The sequence below is a fragment of the Poecilia mexicana genome, unplaced genomic scaffold (assembly GCF_051168715.1).
Source record: "Poecilia mexicana isolate PSO_F unplaced genomic scaffold, ASM5116871v1 scaffold_2, whole genome shotgun sequence".
Taxonomy (NCBI): domain Eukaryota; kingdom Metazoa; phylum Chordata; class Actinopteri; order Cyprinodontiformes; family Poeciliidae; genus Poecilia; species Poecilia mexicana.
Genome location: NW_028263371.1, coordinates 28,954,450 through 28,975,691, shown reverse-complemented (window position 1 = coordinate 28,975,691; position 21,242 = coordinate 28,954,450). Strand labels below are relative to the sequence as shown.

The 21,242-nt window shown below is 44.4% G+C and overlaps 2 protein-coding genes across 5 annotated transcripts in view; one reads left to right on the top strand and one right to left on the bottom strand.

Moving 5' to 3' along the window:
• Positions 1-108: 108 nt before the first annotated feature.
• alg11 (ALG11 alpha-1,2-mannosyltransferase) lies at positions 109-3,733 on the top strand. The gene is made up of 5 exons (XM_014969841.2): positions 109-213; positions 804-1,025; positions 1,152-1,523; positions 1,597-2,159; positions 2,486-3,733. The coding sequence occupies exons 1-5, from the start codon at positions 167-169 to the stop codon at positions 2,767-2,769; spliced, it is 1,488 nt and encodes a 495-aa protein (XP_014825327.2). The 5' UTR covers positions 109-166; the 3' UTR covers positions 2,770-3,733.
• A 491-nt stretch (positions 3,734-4,224) lies between these two features.
• The window catches only part of raph1b (Ras association (RalGDS/AF-6) and pleckstrin homology domains 1b), a 38,362-nt gene continuing 21,344 nt past the window's right edge, over positions 4,225-21,242 (bottom strand). Inside the window, exons 3-18 of one of the 4 annotated variants that reach the window (XM_014969798.2) lie at positions 19,267-19,386; positions 18,923-19,028; positions 18,615-18,809; positions 17,452-17,885; positions 16,475-16,561; positions 15,815-15,889; positions 13,870-13,947; positions 12,009-12,168; positions 11,802-11,923; positions 11,512-11,577; positions 11,246-11,389; positions 10,187-10,297; positions 9,347-9,445; positions 9,139-9,259; positions 8,919-9,055; positions 4,225-8,835 (exon numbers count right to left, since the gene is read on the bottom strand). In XM_014969798.2, coding sequence (XP_014825284.2) covers positions 6,316-8,835; positions 8,919-9,055; positions 9,139-9,259; positions 9,347-9,445; positions 10,187-10,297; positions 11,246-11,389; positions 11,512-11,577; positions 11,802-11,923; positions 12,009-12,168; positions 13,870-13,947; positions 15,815-15,889; positions 16,475-16,561; positions 17,452-17,885; positions 18,615-18,809; positions 18,923-19,028; positions 19,267-19,386 — 4,575 coding nt within the window. In that variant the 3' untranslated portion in view covers positions 4,225-6,315. The remainder of the gene's footprint in view (positions 8,836-8,918; positions 9,056-9,138; positions 9,260-9,346; positions 9,446-10,186; positions 10,298-11,245; positions 11,390-11,511; positions 11,578-11,801; positions 11,924-12,008; positions 12,169-13,869; positions 13,948-15,814; positions 15,890-16,474; positions 16,562-17,451; positions 17,886-18,614; positions 18,810-18,922; positions 19,029-19,266; positions 19,387-21,242) is intronic. The other 3 variants (XM_014969804.2, XM_014969812.2, XM_014969828.2) reach the window with 3 other exon arrangements.

The window sequence follows — 21,242 nt, the reverse complement described above, 5'->3', positions numbered from 1 at the left end:
CTGAATATATGTAAAATAATCCACACATTTTTTAGTTTTCATCTTAGTTCACGCTGAAGCGCTGACGCAGTGATACCACCTCGCCTGTTGGTGGCGCCAGACAGCTAACTCAATGAGGGGAGCAGAGATGAAGAGGTTGTGACGCACGGACCGGGCTGACGCAAAGATGTCGGCTCACGATCAGCTGGTGTTGTATTTGTGTGAAATAACGAGGTAAGATGCAAACAAACGGCTAAAACCGGAGGATAAAAATGATTATGAATTTAAATATGAACTATACTGGTTCCCGTTTCACTTTGTGCAAAAAATATGATGGGAAAAACAGTAAAAATATTGATATTGTTTGTGTTTCTACGCATCATTAGTCTATTTAATCCATTCCAATTGTAAAAATATGCAAGCCTTTGTTAATTCGTGAAATCTATCCGTTAAAATGCTAGTTTTGTATCCCTGATGTAAAGTTATGCCCCAAAACTCTGACAGTGTTTCTGTGTTGATTTAAATGGTGAAGGAATAGCCTTAAAAGATAAATGAGTTTTGAACAGAATCGTGTTGCCACCAGTGCAGAGCTTGCTCAATACTAGCTGCAGACAAGTGTATAGTCTTCAGTCTGATAAAAACAATTACAACATACAGCTGCAAAACAAATTTTAATTTTTTCTTTATGAAACTTTGGACCGGATGGATATTTTCAGACCTTTTTGTGCCGATTTTGCAGATTTCTCTCTTCCTGTAAACCACTCTGCATCCAGTGCAGTACAAACAAAGATGAGCCAAACACACAGTGCATGTCTTTGTTTCAGGTTGCTGTGGAAGTTGCTGCTCCCGCTGCTGCTTCTGTGCGTGCTGCTGGTCGCTGTCCTCGTCCTGCTGGTGCTGGCCGTCCGTCTCTGGCTGCAGAGCAGCAGGAATGCTCGGCGGGCGCGGGAAGGTCGTCCCACGGTGGCGTTTTTCCACCCTTACTGCAACGCTGGTGGCGGGGGAGAGAGGGTGCTCTGGTGTGCTATCAGGGCTCTACAAAGCAGGTAGCATAGAAATGTAAAAGATATAGTTGTTCAGTGGGATAAAATGTAAAGAAAATAGTGCTGAATTCTGTGTTTTTATTTCATGAACGTTGCCCTTAGCATTTAACGCAACCAGGCTGTTTGCAGGTACGTGGACGTCAACTTTGTGGTGTACACCGGGGACCTGGGCGTGACGGGCCAGCAGATCCTGGAGGGAGCCCGACAGCGCTTCAACATTGTGCTGCCTCGGCCGGTCCGCTTCGTCTTCCTGCAGCACCGGGTCCTGGTGGAGCCCGGTCTGTTTCCACACTTCACCCTGCTGGGACAGAGCGTGGGGTCCATCTTCCTGGGATGGGAGGCCCTGACCGAACTGGTCCCGGACCTTTACATTGACTCCATGGGTTACGCCTTCACCCTGCCGCTGTTTCGCTACCTGGGAGGCTGCAGCGTTGGGAGCTACGTTCACTATCCCACCATCAGCACTGACATGCTGTCTGTGGTGAGGGAGAGGAACCCAAGGTAATGCCTACCTGCTTTTGCCAAACTGATGCTGCTTTCTATGCACTCAGCTAACAAAGTGCGATTGTCTCAGGTTCAACAACCCAGACTTCATCTCAAACAGTCTGTTCCTGAGCGCCTTTAAGTTGGTCTACTACTGCCTCTTCGCCGTTCTCTACGGGATGGCCGGCTCCTGCAGCGACGTCATCATGGTCAACTCCTCCTGGACCCTCGATCACATCCTGTCTCTGTGGCGCTCCCCCAACCGCACCAGCGTGGTGTACCCGCCCTGCGACGTCAGCGCCTTCCTGGACATCCCGCTGGAGGAGGACGGGGACAGGAGGTGCCACTCCATCGTTTCCGTCGGCCAGTTCAGGCCAGAGAAGGATCACCGGCTGCAGATTGGGGCCTTTAAGAAGGTTTTGGATAGGAGGGAGAGGTCGGGTGTCAGGGAGGGGTTAAAGCTCGTCCTGATAGGCGGATGCAGGAACCAGGAAGATGAAGACAGGGTTCTAATGCTCCGGGGACTCTGCCAGGAGCTGGGCGTCGCAGACAGGGTGGAATTTAAACTGAACGTATCTTTCGAGGAGCTGAAAAGGCAGATGAGCGAAGCCACCATTGGTCTGCACACCATGTGGAACGAGCACTTTGGAATAGGTAAAAAAATAAAAAACAAAAATTTGATCACCGTCTTCAAAGTGATCATGCAAAATGTCAGCACGTCCTCAAAATGCCTCAATATCGTTAATCTAAAATGAATGCCTTAAAAGTATTAAATTCATTCAAAATAATAATTTGGCTGCTAGTTTGTCTTATATTTTGTTGTGCCAGGACTATTTAATCTTTACTGTTATGCCAAAATGTGAGTTGCACACACATCTTCACTGCATTTGAGGGAGGCAGTTGTGGCTACTAGTAAACTAGCTGCTAAAATATAGCTAGGTTTGTGCTGGCCAGCGTGCGCTTACCGTTTTCTCTTCTAGGCGTTGTGGAGTGCATGGCAGCAGGGAAGGTCATCCTGGCTCACAAGTCGGGGGGTCCGAAACTGGACATCGTCAGACCTTTCGACGGGGGTCAAACCGGATTCCTGGCAGAAGATGAGGACAGTTACGCAGAAGCCATAGAGAAGATCCTGGCTCTGCCGCCTGACAGCCGCCTGCAGATCAGACGCAACGCACGCCAGTCGGTGGCACGCTTCTCGGATCAGGAGTTTGAAGCCTGCTTCCTGGCAGCTATGGAGCCTCTGATGGGAACACTGGAGCGATGACCAGCTTTCGTTTTTTGTTGTTTTTTTTTTAAATGTCCCAGCTGAGGCACCTTCACCTTAATGCACTCGTGGCTTCATGCAGGACTTGTGTCAAACACAATTAAATCTCTTGTCTCGTGTAGAAAATGTGTCTTGAATTGAAACCGTTTTGTTACAGTGAGGTATTTAGGTGCATAAGGAGCTGCAGTGTGATGTTGGACGTTTTCGTCTGTAGTGTACATTTTGTAAAATTCTCAGCGGGAACAAATTACCCTTGATTTTAAAACCTGGAAAAAGAGGGTTCAAGTAATTGTTTACAAAAAAATATTTCTGTCTATTAATATTAAACGTGAATAAAACAAAGATACCGTGTGCATTAGGATTTTATGTTCATGTATCAGTTTAAAAGGAGATCTTGAATTGTAATAAACAATGCACTGGAACTAGCTTTAGTATGTTTAGTTTTGCCTTTTTGTTTTGCCCCGTTTATTTTAAATTGAGTACATTGTAGAAAAATATATTCCAAGGCATCTGTAAAACAGTAAAGCAATTTACACAGTTTGTGTTGATTATAAAGTAGCTGATTCTCTCTGAATGGTTTGTTCTTTCTGGAAAGAGGTTCATCTTTCACAGGATTATATACTTTTTACATTCTCCAACCTCTGTTGGAACTCTGAACTCTCTTTCTAATCATATAACCCAGACAGACTTAAAGAGGAGCGGCAAAAGCAAATGAGGTGGATAAGCGTTTCTTGGTGAAGGTGTCATCCAGGACGTTGCTAGGAAATATCGTCTCGGCTTCCCGATTTGAACTGTCAGCATGTCATCCAGCAACAGTCTTCAGTCAGAGGCCTTTATATTTGTTGCAAGATTGACCGTTACTGGAGATCTTTTCTGCCTAGTCTTACCATCAACAATTCTGGATATTTGGATAATATAACATTTAGTTTTGCTTTGGAAAAAATAAAGTATCCTGCAGAAACAACTGCTTTTTAAGGGTGGTTTCATATTTATTTTACAGAAATTACTAATATAATTACTAAACATAAATACGATAATCCTACAACCCTGGAAGTTAATTTAGATTCATTTCTACACTATTTGAATGATCTCTATGCAGTAATGAGACAGAAACTAATAGGTAAAAACAGACATATAGCAGAAAACATTCCAAGTGTTGTTGAGCCAGAATTAAAACGAGTACTACAATTACCTCCTCTGTTGATGGGTTAATGCAAAAAAAAAAAAAATATTGGATATTTTCTACCACATTTTATTGTTGTTGCACACATCATAAAACTTTTTCACGTCATATTAAATTCGATTTTCAGGACTGTGTAGCTGGAATACAATAATAAGCCATCTCATCCACAGGGTGTAGAGTAAAATGTGACCACTAGAGGGCGGAGTAGCCCTGTATTTCCAGCCAACGCCAAACCCCAAGAGATGCGAACAAATAAGGACTCTGAGACGGGGTTGAGGTCTGGTTTGAACATGTATATTGGGATTTTCAGTTTATATGCAAGAGGAAACATCGACTTCAACCTTCTTTGCCTTTACTTCACACTTTACCACACTAATAGCTTACAAACTGCACTCTAGCAAACGTCCCGTCGAGGTGGTTTAAGATATGCCGACTCAGACAAATGAGAAGCATGTTGAAGTCCTTCAGCGGAGGCAACCTGCAGGGAAGCCGACACCAACTCCCTCTGCTTTAAACACCAGTTAAATTATGTGGAAATATTACCGATATGTCATCATGGCACAAAAGGACACGTGGGGAATGGGGGACTTCATGGACAGCACAAGAACCCGGAAAATAAAAGTACTGCTGCAAGGCAAGGAAACCCCTTCATGCTCCGCTTTCTAGGCACTGCTGTCCTTGTGCGCCGTCGGCTTAAGCAGCAATGGCACCATGAAGAAACAATACGGGATTCAAAGCACATTCGGTCTAATGCAAGTCTGATGGTGGGTTATTAAATACACGGTGTAATGCTCTGTACATTAATCAGGCGAATACGTCTCCTTCTGTGTGTACTAAGATGAGATTTCCAGTTTGTATTCCTGATTTCAAAAGGCGCTGGGAACCAGTGGTGAAATCAAGAAAAATAAAAAAATCAAGCCAACACACAAGGAACTCACACAGATAAACACGGGCCTCACCTCCATTTAAACACAGTTCCTCCTAATTTTGCATTAAATAATAATAAAGTTTTTCCAAGATGTTCATAATGAGGCTTCCTTTACATTTGCATTTTGGTAAAAAGATCAATGAATTTTGAACTGAGAAGGTTCTGCAAATACTACATGTGCATCTGAGTGCATTAGAATACCATCCAAAAGCTTACTTCAGTAAGTTCAGAAAGTGAAATTACACATAGAAAAGTATCTATTTTTGTTCATTTTGCTTATGGCTTAAACCCCAAAATTTAGGTTGCAGAAATGTTACATAAAAGCAATAAAAAGAACTTTTAATTCAGAAATGTTAGCGTACTGCTACGTAAGACTTCAATCTGTGATTGGGACTCCTTTTTTCATGAGCTAAGCAAGTAAAGATTGATTTGATAATGACCACTAACTCATCTTCCTCTTGATAGAACTCCACAGAATCTCCATTCGGTTTTACGTCAAGTGAGTTCAGGTGGCGCCAAGTCCTGCTTGAAATTAAAACTAACTTAGAGAAGCATGAAGTACCACTGTGCTGATTTTGGATTTGAACATAGCAGAACTCAACTTTCCTTTAAAAATCTTTGGATAGAGCAAACTCCTTTAGCATTTGTGGATCACCCTTGTGGAGATGCTCAGCATAATATTTCTGTATTAAAATCCTTCTCTTATTTGTCTTATGTAACATTCAAATTTTCTGAGAAACTGAATTTTTCCCAATTTTTTTGGAGATTCATTAGTGTAGCAGAATCCCTTCCTTGTGTTTATTCGCCTCAATCCTACATGCCGTAGTGACCAAACCTTTCTCCGGTTTAGACAAGATTTGTTGGCCAGCGTTAAACAAAAAAACAAAACAATGTTAAATTCATCAGTCTTTAAATTATTTCATACAAAAGAAAACATGGCAGCCTTCCTTAATGATCAACTACTTCACCAATATATGTAATCATGCATGCAGACAATGCATGTTTCCCTCTCATTCATACACAAAGAGACAGACACTCAACCCAGGACAACTCCAGCTTGTTATCACATGTGGTTCATGCAGTGGTCAAAGGTCAAAACAGAAACATGTGGTTCCGATCCGTTTCTCTGGTTGTATCAAGTACGTGGCATAGCTTTATGAGAATTAAAAAAAAAAAAAAAAAAAAAAGGAAATCAAACATGATTTGGCTCAGGCCTGGATCCTTCATACTTACCTGGTCCAGTCTTAACAGTCTTGGTACTGTTTTACAAAATGCACTGTTTGGATTCGGTGGTCGGATTTGGCTTTTTGTATATACAAGATCACCAATTCATCAATGATCACAAGAGAATTTAAGAAGTTCAGGATTTCATATCCATTTAGGTAATAACGTCTGTTCAGCCAGCTGCGTTGTGTCCTGATCTCAGAGTTTGACGTTATCCGGTAAGTTTGGTTGCGTCCCCCCGTTTGGGCGGTGCGGGTGGTGGTCCTTTTCGCAGCGTTGCATAGCCTGAGATGTTTCCGGACATATAGCCGTCGTTTCCTCCGTTGCTCTGCTTCCCCTGGTCCAGGAGCAGCTCCGGGGGCGGCGGAGGCAGCGCCATGTCGTCCATGGTCCCCGCTGGGTCTAGTTTGCCGGGGAGGCCTGGAGCCTGGCGACCCACCGACTTGCGTTTCAAAGTCTGGCTGAGATCCGCCAGGAAGTTGGGCTGACCTGAGCTACCCTTTGGAGATGTGGGCGGCGGTGGAGATATCCCAGGCGGTTCTGGGGTAGTGTTGCTTCGCCGCCCTAGGGTGGGCGGAGGAGTCTTTTTTAGGGAGTTCTTTGCCCATATTGAGTTGCTAACAAGGGAGACAGGCGGCGGAGGAGGGGGAGCTTGGGGTTGAGGGTTTACCACGGCTACCCTCGGGACATCATTGCCTGGAGGCGGTGGAGGAGGGAAAAGCTCAGAGACAGGGGGGGGAGGTGGAAAGTAGGCGCACTCGGGTGGAGGAGACGGAAAGTCACCACCTGCCTGTTTGGCCTGGCTTACTTTAGCTTGAAGCGCCAAAGGTAGGTTAGACAGGTTGAGCTTTCCTGGTTTAGGAGGTGCAGGAGGCCCATTTGAAGGGTCCTTTGAAGGAGAGCCAATGGAGGAGGAGACGGGACATGGGGAAGACGGGGTGCTATTGCCCTGGGGAGCAAACTTGCTGAGCAAATTCCTCCTGGATTCCTCGTAAGAGGCTGACGAGTTAGCCTTAATGCTGGAGTTCCTCTGAGGGGTTGGAGGGGGCTTCTTACCACCGAAACTGGAGGAGCCAGACGGCGATCTCCTCAATGGAGAGCCCATGTTTCCAGAAGGAAGTGGCGGGGGTGGTGGCGCTGGGCCAGTGATGGGTACTGGAGGAGGAGGCGGGGGTGGTGGCGTTGGGCCAGTGATGGGTGCTGGAGGCGGCGGTGGTGGCGTTGGGCCAGTGATGGGTGCTGGGGGAGGAGGAGGCGGCGGCGGGGGCGGTGGCGTTGGGCCAGTGATGGGTGCTGGAGGAGGAGGCGGCGGCGGTGGTGGTGCAGGGAAGCTGTTATTGCTCTCTGCTGGAGGAGGGGGGAACTCTGGAGACGGCAGCTGTTGGTTACCGCCAGGCTGCCATTTTGGTTTCGTTTTCACAGCTGGTGGGGAGAGTGGGGCTTTAGGGTACTCTGTATGGTTGACTTGGGATGAAGCTCCTGGAAACTGACTTGCCAACTGCTTCACCAAAGACATGGTAGGTGCAGCTCCCGCGGAAACACTCAGTGTTTTAGTCAGGCTGTGCTGCTTGGGAAGGGTAGGCGGAGGATGGGTGTGACTCTGCTGGAGGCTAAGCTGCTTCTTTAGGTGAGAAGGTGCAGGAGGGGGTGGAGGTGGTGGGGGCGGAGGCGGTGGAGTTGGAGCAGGAGGGAATGGTGATACTGGGGACATAGGTTTGGGTGCAGTGTGAGGCATAAAACCAGGAGTGAATGTTTTGGGTGGAGCTCGGGGGGGTCCGGGAGGAGGCGGAAACTGTGCTGGTATTGGGCACTGTTGGGGTGGCGGAGGAGGAGGTGGGGGCGGTGGTGGAGGCGGAGGAGGTGGTGGTGGTGGTGCTGGAGCAGGTGGTGGGGAGTCCTCAAGATCTCCGTTGTGAGACAGCAGTTCTCGTGGTGGACTGGGAAACCGCTCCTTTAGCGCCTGCTTCAGCCCATTGGCGTGAACTGTCTGTCTCATGGGGGTTGGTGCAACAGGTGGAGGAGGAGGAAACGTCATGTTGCTGGCGTGCAGCGCAGGAGGCGGTGGGATGAAGGAAGGAGGAGCAGCCGAGTTGAAAGGGCCAAATCGCAAAACTGCCATTGCGGACCCTGGGATTGGCATTGATGGCGGAGGTGGAGGAGGAGGCGGAGGAGGAGGTGGGACGTTGGTCCTTGCAGCAATGTGATTTACGTTGGGCTTGATGGCCTGCGCAGGTGGCGTCGGAGGTGGAGGCAGGACTTGCTTAGCCGTCGCCGGTAGCTTGAGAGAAGTCTTCTGGTTCTGCAGCCGGGTGATGGTGCTGTACTTGTACATGGTGGGGGCCGGCGAGTGGTGCGACACTATTTGCACTGGAGGCAGTGGAGGAGGCGGAGGGGGTGGTGGTGGAGGGGGTGGAGGTGGACTGGGAGCAGCAGCTGGTTCCTGCTGATCGTAACTAATGCTGAGCTGCGGATCTGGAGACTTGGGTGGCGGAGGTGGAGGTTGTACCATCTCTGGGGGTGGAGGTGGCAGCATCTGGGGAGGTGACGGAGGCTGATGTGGTTGGATCACTGTCGGTTGTTGCGTTAAAGATGGCTGAGGTGGGTGGTGCTGCTGCTGCTGCTGCTGCTGTGGAGGGGGAGTGAGGATGGGGTGGTCCACTGAATGCTGGCTGTGATGCCGGTGGCTGTGGGAGGAATGCGTCGACCCACGCGACGCCTCCATCCTGGTCTGCTGAGCAAATATAAGCAATAAATAAATAAATCACAATCTCTTATTTAACATGCATATTCATGTCTGTCGACAGAAAGTCATACTTTAGAATTCTCCTCCATCTGGGTTCCCCTCTTCCAGGCTTCAGAGAAAATGGAGCTCACCACACTCTGGGACCGGCCATGAGAGGAGGCTGTGTCCACTCCACTGTCTGAATGACCTGAATGATTGGACTGGGACTCTGACAGGATGCAAACACAAGAATCTTGGTTTTAACTTCATGCTGCACTATGAGTGGAGTCTGTGATTAGAAAATAAACTTACCAGGTATACTGGCAGAACTGGAGCCTGACCGAATGCTGGAGGTAGACAGAGATGACCAATCATAGGCTGCCTCTGTCCTCTTCATTGCTTCCTGGTAGTTCACATATAACTGCTTGCCATACTATAGATAAGCACATACTTCAAGTCATTTATGAAAATGCATATAAAAACATTGCTTACTGCCCAAAATGAACAGATTTGGACTCACCTTGGCGATGCGGATGCCATTCACCCACTGGTGCAGGGTCCTAACATCGTCACAGCAAAGGTATTTGATGTACTGGGACTTCTTCTGGATTTGGGGATGCTAATAAAGCAAATAAAAATAAATAAACAGCCCCAGCTAGTGGCTACGTCTTGCATAAAAGGACAAAACATTTCCCGTCAATCTGAATTCTGCTCAGTAAAAATCGGAAGGAATCAGGATATACTGTTGAAAGACCCAATGTTGATCCATTTTAATCTAGATTTCAAATGAGGTAGATAAATCTTTCGCTGGTCGTAAGGTTAGAAAATCTAGTTTTTTTTAATGTATTTTCATGCCTCTTCATCCTCTTTGATTGATTTATTTCTCTCCTAATACTTTATCTTCTCCATAACAATAACATAATTTTCTAGTTTGTTTACATAGTTTGAATATTTCCAATGTGTCTCTCAAGTAGTTTTTAGTTGTTTCTTTTTAATATTTTTTTTATTTTTAAACATCTGTAAAGACTTTTGTCCCCACATTTATAGATAAAGTTTGATTTACTTATACATCAGACTTTAACTCTTAACCGGAGTGTTTGATGACAAAAAAGCTTTATGTTAGTTTCATCTGACCAACGCTCGCAGTTCTGTTTACGTCTGGGTAGCAATAATTAATTCTCTTTCATCTTTGAAAATTTTTAAAGGTGTACACATATATATTTTTGTTTGCTAACAAAGGACACTTGAACACTATAACAAATAAAGCACAGATTTTTCTTTAGGTCTAATTGTATAAAAGTGTTGATTATCAAGAGCTTCTTCTATACCTGTCAACTATCTACAAAGGTGATTTTCTTACCTTCAGGGCCAGGCAGTAATCAGTAGGAGCCTTGTATTTGCTGCGGTAGTCCTGGCCATAATACACATTAACATGATCCAACTGCAGGAAGCACACCAGATCTCTGGACGCCTTCAGAGACACAAGATACAACATTATTGATGCATATTTCACTAATTATAACAACAAAAAACTCTTAAGTGATGAATTCGTAAAATAATTCCTATCACTCTGAAAAATACATATAGAAATTTGAAGATTACATCATTGTAATCTAGATTACAACTCATTCAGAACGAATTCCACAAAATACTAATTAAATGATGATTATATGGGGGCTTTTGAACACAGAGCATGTTTCTAAATGTTCAGATGTCAAGAAGATAGTTTTGATGGAGAAAAAGGTTAGAAGAGGAAGATAATTTAGGGAATTATGCACGTTGCACACATGCTTACAATAATAAGAGCACATGTGCACTTCAGATCTAGAGCCGTACATGATAAATGGCATGCGTTGTTTGCTGCAACTGTTCTTCAAAGTGATTAAGCACGCAACAGGAAATACCGCAGAGCAGACTGTGAATCTGGTTCTCATGATCCCAACTCTCATTTCTGTTTAACCCTTCAAAGTCTGGCATGTAAAATTCAGATTTTTCTAAGTGAACCTGTTCAAAATTCGAAACATTGCTTGACTCTTTTTTAACTGATACATAAGGCTTTTGCAATTATGCAATTATCAGAAAACAGAAAATTTCCTCCCATTAATTTTTTTTTTCATACAAAATGTCCAAAAATACTTAGCAACATTTTCACTGAGAACAGCAGGTTTCTGGAGAAAGTAACAAGGTGTTAAAGAAGCAGTGGCCTTAGTATTTTCTGAAATCTCACTTTAACAAAGTTTTGAGGACAAAGTTTTTTTTTGTGCATCTCCAAATTTGCTAGTGTCACTTTTGATAGTCATAAAAGTGGTAACTTTATTAGAAAGGTAGCGGCCTCAAAAATATGTTGTGTCATAGGATTATTCATAATTCTGCTAGGGCAGAGAGACTGTGGGTCAGAGGTAAACAAGTCTAAGCTGACCTTTGCTTTGCCTTTTGGGACATAATAGATCCCTGAAGCCCTGAGGAGGAAGTAACGCTTTTTCCACGACTTCTTTCCATCCTCTTTGAGCCACAGAATCCCCTCAATCTCTGGCACCGACACCGATCCCCCGCAGAAGCATTCCTGAAAGACAAAAATGAAAAATAAATAAATAAATAAATAAAATAAAATAGTGCAATTCTCTGTTTTCATTTCCTTCTACCAGCAGTAGAAACAAAAACAAAGGTTGTTTTGCACGGCTTTACCTCTAGTAGAGCTTCTTTATTCCGGTCAGCCATCTCTGACGTCTCCTTCCGCCCCAACAAATAGTTCTGAAAGGGATTGACGGGAACAGGAAAGTGAGTCGATGACAACGAGGAGGGAAAGTGAAGCTGGAAACACACCTCGTCTTACGTTAAATAAATTATTCACCTCAACTCGCTTTAGAGTTTTGACCTACTTTCAAGTTCCCTCCCTGACTGGCAGCTGTAAGCACTCAGCATGCATAAACTATGTGTTTTGCGTGCGCGGCACGAGCAGATTAATGGGTGCTCACTTGGGGGTTCTTGAAGAGAGCGTACTTCTCGATGCGCTCGATGAACATGAGCTTGTTGTGGCTGTCCCGGGTCCAGTTTAACAGGTTCTCCACCAAGTTCTCATGGTCCTCAAATATACGTTCTGGAAAAGATCACGGCGCAACGAAAAACCCGCCGTCAACATCATTAAGCGTGCTCATTTGAGTCGGGATGGACTGCTGGCTTACCCATCTGCAGCTCCGTGATGGTTTCCACCAGAGACCAGTCTGGACTGTAGCCACAGTGAGACTTATCCAGCAGGCTGTCCAGCACCTGCCTGACCGACTGCCGCTCATCCACCATCATGGTCTTGGAGCTCTCGTCCGACATATGGACCCGAATCACCAGCTGAGAAAGAACAGGAGTGTTAGAAACAATTACTAAAGCTATTTATTGCTTTTTGTGACCAATAAAATACAGACATCAGATATATTCAACTAAATACATCAGAATATTAACTAAGTGTTGATGTATAAGCCCAATAAGCTGAAATCTTATGTTACAACCTAAATAATCATGATGAAAATGCTAAAAATGCTAATTGCTAAAAACATTTTTCAGCAGACAGTTTGCTGACAGCTTACACCTACACTTAGTCGGTAAGCTCCAAATTCCGATGCTATAAAATATGGCTGCTCCAAGCACATTGATGGAAAGTTTAGTGGACTGGTAAGCGAGCATATTTGAGTTTGAACTGTTTGTTTGGTAGTCGTTATGGATCTAATCTCTTTCAAAGGTGATGCGTTATTATATTTGCATATTTTACAGTTACTGACATGAATAAAATCCCTCTTTTTCCAAAAATTACCATTTTATCCTCATGTCTGACCGACAAGTTTGTTGTTATACACAGATAGGCACCGAAAGGTCAGCATGTGACTGAACTTGGACTATATTCAGTTTGATCGACCTTGAGTTGCCGTTTGTAAACTCAATCTGCATCAAGGCTGCATGAAAGTGAGAGAGAGCAAGACTTTCCACAGATAACAGGAACATTAAACAGCTTTTAGTATCCATCTGTTCACAAACATGCTGAATTTGAAAATATTGATACCCGTTTAAAAAGCTAGGGGTTCCCAAGCTAATTGCTAATTTTAAAAGCTAAAGACACCTTAAAATATTAACTTCTTTTGTATTTGTTACAATATTTGATTCTGTTTTGTAGCTTGACGACATCTCTACTACTCCTGGAAAAAGTTATTAAAACAAAGACTTTAGGAGTGCCTGAAAAACAAAATTTGAAACCTAACCAGATTAAAACTTTACAATATCTGGAGGCAAGTTCTAATTCCCCATCGCTGAATCCCCACCGATAAAGCCAATAACTGCATCCCGACACCAACTGGTCGTTACGACACTAAGGATGATTGAGCTGAAACCCAAACCAGTGAAGGATCTACGACGGAGCCTCAGACATGGGGAGCCTGACCTACATTTCTCAGAATACAAACCAACCCACCCCCACTTCTGAATCTCTACTGCATAAAAGTTGATGAGAAATGTTGAATTTTTAATTCAAATACAACAAAGCTGATGGAATTGCATGCATTCAGCGAATCACTGCAGCTCATGTTGCAGCTGTACCAAGCTTCCCTTTATCTGGTCATGTCAGAGGAGAGCCCTGTTAGCTGGAACACTGCTGGGCTTCACCCATTCATCGCATATTAAAAACATAGGAACACCATTCTGCAAAATGCGTTGGTCCTCACTCACACAGTCGGTTCATTCATGTGGAGTCCAGTATCGACACATAAATGGAGACAGAGGCTGCAGCCGTCCAGTCAAACATCAGAGCAGGTTACGGTGGAAGTGGAAAAAAAAAAAAAAAGAAAAATCGCTGCATTGTCTTTCAATGCACAGACCGACTTCTTGCTTCCACAATCAAACGCTGCATTGACCTATTTTCCCTGCGCTTCGCTGCCTCGCCATGGATGAAGTTCAAAAGCGTATCTGACAAGACGACGAGCGTTTCATAAGGTCGAAGGAGTTTCATGAAGACAGATCGAGTCTGAAAGTGTTCAGAAAACCCCCCCAAAAAAACATATTTACCTTTTTGACCTGCGCCTCCTTGATTTTCTCCAGAGCGACACGGATCTTCTCTGCCTTGATCTTGGCGGCTTGCTCCTCCTTAATGGACACACAGGAACATGTTTAATCCATCATGGCACACACACACACTGTTTAATCCAATTTAAGCCTTTTTTTAAAGTTGAAATGCCACAAACCGCATAAGGATTTTTCTCTCCATTTTCGTAGCTTACCTGCCCCCTCCAGCAAGATGCCATCATCTCCATTCTACAGGTTAGCAACGCTTACACTTGTGTAATTAATATGTTATACAACTGATGTGAATCGTTGCAGTTGCAGCTGTGGCATCCCCTCAAACGTGGCACTCCATCATTCTGGATTCAAAGGAAGCTGCTGCAGCTTCCTTTGATCCTCTTAAACAATGCTAGAAGATCCCTAAAGGGCGCGAGGCTGCAGATTGATGCAGGAACACTTCAAAGAGCATCTATGAATCCCGAAAAAATACAAAATCCTCGGAAGAAGTGGGAAACATTGTAAAGTTGTTCCACCACGATCGTCGGCGGGGATGAAACTGGGTAAAAGTCTGCGGCGGCGTGGGGGTTCACTGACATTCACATGTGCCCCCAATGTGCACAATTTGACAAACCAAAAAAAAAAAAAAAAAAAAAAAGGAGATAGTAGGAAGGAAGACGCCCCTCCCCCTTGCCTCTTCCCTTCCTCTCTTCAGAACAGCAGCCAGGCTTTGGGAGCGTGCCCAATCGATGGAGCATAATCCCCACAAATATAGCAGGAGCTGAAGGGGTCAGCCAACCAGAGAGCTGCTTTCTCAGGACCCTCCAGCCAATCGGCGAGAGACGATGGCAGCCTCCGGTCCAGAGGCTAAGCCACAGTGGCAGGGATGTGCGGCGGCGGAATTTGGGTGAATGAGGTGCTGAATATTTGACGACGTCTACAGATGTGTTCGCAGAAAGAGGGTGAAGGGTAGAAACGAGAACCAGCCCCTCCTCCCTTTGACCCAGACTGTCTTTTTTCACATGAGTAGCTTCAAAGCAAGCAAACATTAATGGAGTCGGTGTGGCCGACTCGGAGCGGCCGGCGTTCAGAGTAAGGGGGTCAGGATGGGTTTAACCTCAGATTTAACCCTCCGACACCGGCACAACTCCTGTTTCTGATCCTACTCTACTGACATGTTCACACCCAGCCAGCTTTCAAGAGCTCTTCTGCATTTTTTAATTTTTTTATTTTTATTTTGGCATCCTCACACTTGATGTCTTTCCACTCTAGACTGGACTGTATCTCACACAAACTGATCTGTTTTATGTGACAGCTGATTTATGATGAATTTATATATAATTGTAAAAACCTCTGAGGTAGAGACTTTGTAAATCTAGCCCCAGTTTCAACTTAAATAACGGAAAACTACTCCATAACACTGACAGATACAAGAAACATTAAACCTCAAAAAGGTTGATAAATTAGCTTGACAAGATTATTTCCTCATAAAACAGAAAGTAAATCAACAGTAGGCCGCATGCAGAAAAACACGGAAAGGAGACCCAGCACAGATCCAAAGACAAAAGCCCCCATGCATCTGAATAAGGTTTAATAAAGACCAACTCATGGTGAAGTTAATGAGGAAAAATTAATTTGATGCTATCCATCCTTAAAAGCTGTAATCAAAGCCTTCATATACAGATCGCTGAATATGGCGATCTTGGTTTTCCCCCAATAATAAAGATCAGGGTTCCGAAACATTGTTATGGGAAACTGCCAAACTTTTCCTGATTCAACTTTCCAGAGCCTATGCTCTCATCGTTATCCAGACGTCGAAAACACTAAAATCTAATTTCAAAGTTTTCCAGACCGTGTCGGAACCCGGAAAGATGGACTTTTTTTTCCCCCCCCAGCAGGCATGCAGAGACTCCACAGACACCCACACCGATCATGGAGTGTAAAAGGAAGTCACCTTGGTCAGGAGGTGAGAAGGCTTCCCAGCTATGCTTTTCAGAATGAGTGAGGTTTCTCGGTCCAGATAGGAATGCTTGGGTGAGGAACAGGAGATCAAAAAGAAAGAGCAGAGGAAGAGACAAAATACAAGGAAGTCAGTGCCAGATGATTATCTGAGGCTTATTAATTGCAGGTGTTGTGATTCTTTTTTTTTTTTTTTTTAAATAAATAAGGCAGCGTGAAAAAGAGAGAAGAGTCTAAATAAAGCACTCAGCAGTTGTGGTTGTCGTTAGCTGCAGCTGTGGGAGCTGAAGGAAAGACTGTGTGAAGTGTGAGGAAAATTCAGATGTAGTTTCACTTACAGTTCAGCTGCTTTCACACGTCATTTTACAGCAGTTTCTAGATCTCATTGTCTCATGAACAAAACTGAAATATTACGATCGTACCTCTGCAATAAAGGGTTTTAATTGGACTAAAAAATCTGAAAACCACATCCATACACAAATAACCATTGGACTTTTTTTTATAAGAACTGCTAAATGTTTTTGTTTTTTTTAAACAGGTGTAAAACATTCCCCCAAACCCCAATTTGAACACACAACAATGTTCTGCATTTTCAATACCATAAAAATTATTTTCCACGATTATAGTTCACTGTACTCCTCACACGCAAACTTACAGTGGCCCGGTCCACTTCACCCTCGCGGGAGGTGAAGTCAAGCTGGCGTCTGGCCGGCCTACTGCTGGCCCGTCGCAGAGTGACATGCTGGAAAAGTCGGAAGGTGCAGGCAGGCAGGCAGGCGGGTGCGTGTGTGTTTGTGGGAAGAGGCCAACGGTAAATCAAAGGATGCAAACAGAAACAAAGTGAACACATGCAGGAGGGGGAGGGAGACATGCAGGATAACATGGTTGTTGTGACCTGACTTATTTTTCATTTTTCTTTTTTTTTTTTTTTGGACGCCTGTTTTTCTTCGAGCTTCTACAGGCGTGGAATAAAGCTGAGATTTGCTGTGCCTAAAACCAGATTAAATGAGTCTTACCAACACTTTAGAGCAGTGTTTCTCAAACTTTTTTTAGGCTGAAGGTTAAACACTCACAGACCACCTAACTTTAAATTATTGCCGCAATAAAACAACATCAAAAAATGATTTTTTTTAATTCCAAGTGTTGTGTGCATTAATTATGTTTTAGGATTGTTTGTAATTTAGAAGCATGATAAAAGAAAAAGAAAATTGAGTTGCTTGGTAGAAACAAACATTTTCTTTCAGTCTGAGGAAAGCCCAACATAATCTATTATTTTATTTTAGGTGTTTAGATGCAGTTAGTCAACGTGGGGCACAGCGCTGCTCACCACCTCGCACTCAGCACGCTACGTGTCGCATTTTGAGCTCACATCACAGCAAATAAACGCTTATTTACATGCAGCACCTTGATGACCACAGTTTGAGAAAGACTGCTTTAGAGGTTCATCTGGTTTAGTGGCGAGATCCAGGAGCCCAGAAAAAGCTGTTAACATTGCAATCCAAAACTCTGTAGATTGCAGTGGGTTTCATTACACAAGAGGATGCATAACACACCAAAAACATGCAACTCAAACTATCCCCCTTGGTTATTTTGCTGTGTGCTTTGTTTTTGGTTTCCGTGCAAACATCATACCTCTGTGCTGGTCTGGTTCTGCCCCTGCGAGCTCGGACTGCCCCGCTCATCTGCCTCTCCTCCCGTCATTGCTTTATCCACATCCAGGGAGTCCATGCTGGAAGCCGAGGCGCACGCCGAATTAATGCTGGAGCGCTGCGACTGGCCCTCCTGCTCGCAGGCCGTGCCCACCGAGCCGGTTCTGCGGTGCTGCCCGCCACCGGACGATCCGGAGGAGGGGCGCCGCAAAGCTGTGGAGGAGACCGAAGACGAGGAAGACGAAGTAGAAGACGAAGAGGAAGTCTGACGCGCCGCTTCGTCCATGCTGAGGGAGGCCTTCTCCAGCTGGGAGGTGATGTCGTCCAGGGAGATGTTGGAGGCCGCAGGTCGGGAGCTGGTGCTGCCGCCCCGAACCGTGCTGGCCGGCGACGCTCTGGCACTGCTGCTTGTGCTTCCTGAGGGAAATGTTTAAGAAAAAATAAAAACACTGAGAACACAGAAGTGATATACCACAAAAACGGTCAACTTTGACAAGTTCAGAAATCCCTGTCTTTGGATTTTTTACAAGTAGAGTTTAGACTTTTTGTCCATTTCATTCATAAAAACACAAAACTTAAACACGTTCAAGGAAGATATATCTACAGATGTCAGGATGGACCGATGAAATGAATGGACAAAAGAATAGACGGATGGATGAACACAGCCTGCTCTCACAATTAATCTCTAGAAATAAAAAAAAACTGGATCACAACTTCATTTCCTCTTTATCAACTCAACCACTTCATCCTTAATGAAGCCAATATGGATGTGGAGGGATTTCGTTTTTAAATTTCAAATTGAAAAACAATTCTTAATATTCATCGAAAAACACAAAATCTAGAGAAAGATCAAGAGGTCCCTTCATAAAAACCCTTTTGTGTATTTTTCTGTGACTGGACAGAGTCTGACTGCTTCCTGTGAGCCGCTGCTCATTTGGTCGGCCTTTTCTATTCTGAACCAGCGGAGAACAAAGCCGGCGCTCATTCTCCCCTCGCAGTGACTCATTTAAAAGTACCTATTTATCCCGAGAGAGTCAAACTCAAGTCTTTGTAATTCTGCTGACCTTTGATTTGCACACAAAGCAGGGGAGTAACTCATGACACAATCTCCTTAAAATGCAGCACGCTGTAAAGAGACTGAACTACCTCCGCTGCTTCCCCCTCCACTGGTGCCAGGGTGCTTGGTGCTGGCACTGCGGCCCCCGGGGCCTCTCTGTTGTCCCTTGTTCTGGCTGCGAGACGCCGTGTTTGGTTTGGAGATGGTGCTGAGCTCTTGCTCGATGGAGCAAAGGTCGGCCATCAGGGCATCCAGGTCGACGGTGTCTCCCTGATTCAGAGCCTCTGTGAAAAGATTTCACAGGGGATGGAAGGGGAAGCAGGTACATTATGGAGGGAACTCAATAAATTAGGAAATTATTTGTTTGGTGTGCTGCTTTTTGACACCCGAGTCTCACCGTTTATGTTGTACATAGAGAAGCGGTAGGAGAAGTTGGCTATGTTCGTTTCCTGCCTGAGAGGCGGCTTCTGCAGTGCTTTTTGTGGCCGACCGTCATCCAGACTCTGTGATGAATGAAAAAAAACAAAAAAAAAACAGCAAACACTGAAAAACAACCAAGACAGAGGATCATAACAACCACGTCTGACTGCAACGCTCCTAGGTGTCTCACACACACAGCGCTGCATATCTGCACAATGTAAAGTGAAGGGGAGAGTTGCTAGGAAACAGAGACAGGATTAGCAGTGTTACGGTTGCCATGGATACAGCCTCTTCCTTATTTCCTCCTGCCTGTCTACCTACCTGTGTGAGCTTGTCCAGCTCGCCCAGCCAGGCCCCAAACATCTTGTCCAGATCCTGGTCCTCCTTGTCGCTGTCCTCCTCCGCCCCGTGGTCCAGCTCGTCGTCCGACACCTGATCCATCTGCACACACAAAAATTTGAAATTACTATATTATAGATTATAGAAGATAATTATAGATGAGAAGACACCAGTTCATCCCAGAGCAGCCAGTGAAAGTGATGCAGGAGAGATTAAAGGCCACACACAACATTTAAGGCCATAATAAGGACTGAAATGTGTTAAACTGAGGGACTTCACAGGTGTTTTTAGTGATACAGCACCCCCAAGTGGACAAAAAGAGTAGATCAGCTGAATATAAATGAAATCAAAATCACCATTTTCATTTCATTGTACAGCAAAAAGTTAAATCAAGAGGAAGCATTGATTCAACTGATGGCATAAATAAAAAGTAAAACTTAAAGAGTAGGCACATACTCTTAACAGGAGTTTAGATTTTTTATTTTACGAACAACTTTTTGATCAAATTTTGGCAAACGTGACATCACAAATCAAATGCAAAACAAAATCCACCACATATATGTGTGATTATAGATTATTAAAGGAATTAGTTTAAAACCTAGGAGTTTAGAATTTCACAGTGTACATAAACTTATATTTGACAGCAAGAATCTTGGAGGCATAAATGAAAATCAACTATTTACAGCTTTAACCCGTAAAGCAAATAAATGACATTAACGTCTTAATACGTAGGACTGACTATTTTAACTAGAACATGAGGAGGAGATGCTATCAATCACAATATGAAGATCTATGGACAGTAAATGTGTGTCAATCTTTGATACAGTCCAGCAATCTCCCTCCAGAGTCGTCTGATGGAATATGCCCCAGTAATCCCATTGATGTTTTCAGACGGTGTCACTGCCTCCAGTTACCCAACCCATGTAGTGTCAGTCACCAGCTGGGTCTGTACCAAACCAGGATTAACCCCTCTGATGACCCCTCATTCGTTTGATCCGGCAAAATATATATTTTTTTTATGCTTTTATGGGAATTCCTGAGCTTCTACAAGAAAAGCTGTTTGAAATCCTTGTTGTGCTACAGGAGAGAGGTAAAAGCTTCAAATATATGTGGTTGGAGCTGAAAAGCAAAGCAGTACTGGACGGCAACTCAGACTGAAACCCCACTGCAGTTGGGAGACACTTGTTACAGTGTCACATTACAGCATCGATGATGGATAGCTTCCTGCCTTGGCATTGGGACTTGGTCCATCGGCTTGAATAAGAAGGTGGGATATGCATGTGCAACCTAAAAACAAACCAAGTAAAACTGGGTGCGAGCATGTTTGAAATTACATCCATCCCCTCGCAAGCGAGTGTGCGAGGCGGAACAGGAAATGGCCTGGATGTGCAGAATTCCTCATTTCCCTTATGACCCGCTCCGAGTCGGGAAACTCCAGCTGTCCTTCTGTTTTCTACACCACTTACTGGGAAGGGGAGGGATTTTGAGGGTGTGGGAAGACAAGTTGAAAATGAGGTCCAGACTCCTCCACCCTTACAGCCATCAAATGGACCATTTACTGAGGCCTTGTGGTTTGCCAGTTCACCATTCAGTCATTATCATTTCTTGATTTGGGTACATGTGGCTCCAGCGACACTCACCGACACTTGTTTTAGGGTTACTGCACATTTAGCGACACAATACTTTTAAGACTGTATAGTAACCCTGATTTAATTTACAGCAGATGAAGTGTCAGTCTTGATTAAATCTAGACAAAAATGAGGTAACCCCCCCACCCCAAAAAAAAAAAAAACCCAGAGTAAAAATTATTGCATAACCTAAAACAAAGCACTCTTCGACAATGACTCTAGTTATGTCATCCTAATGGAATCACAGCCTCAGCCAGAGATCCTGCTGCAGGTTTAAGTGAATTACCACCTGCGGCCCAGCTTTTAAGCTTATGGACCATGACCTGGCCG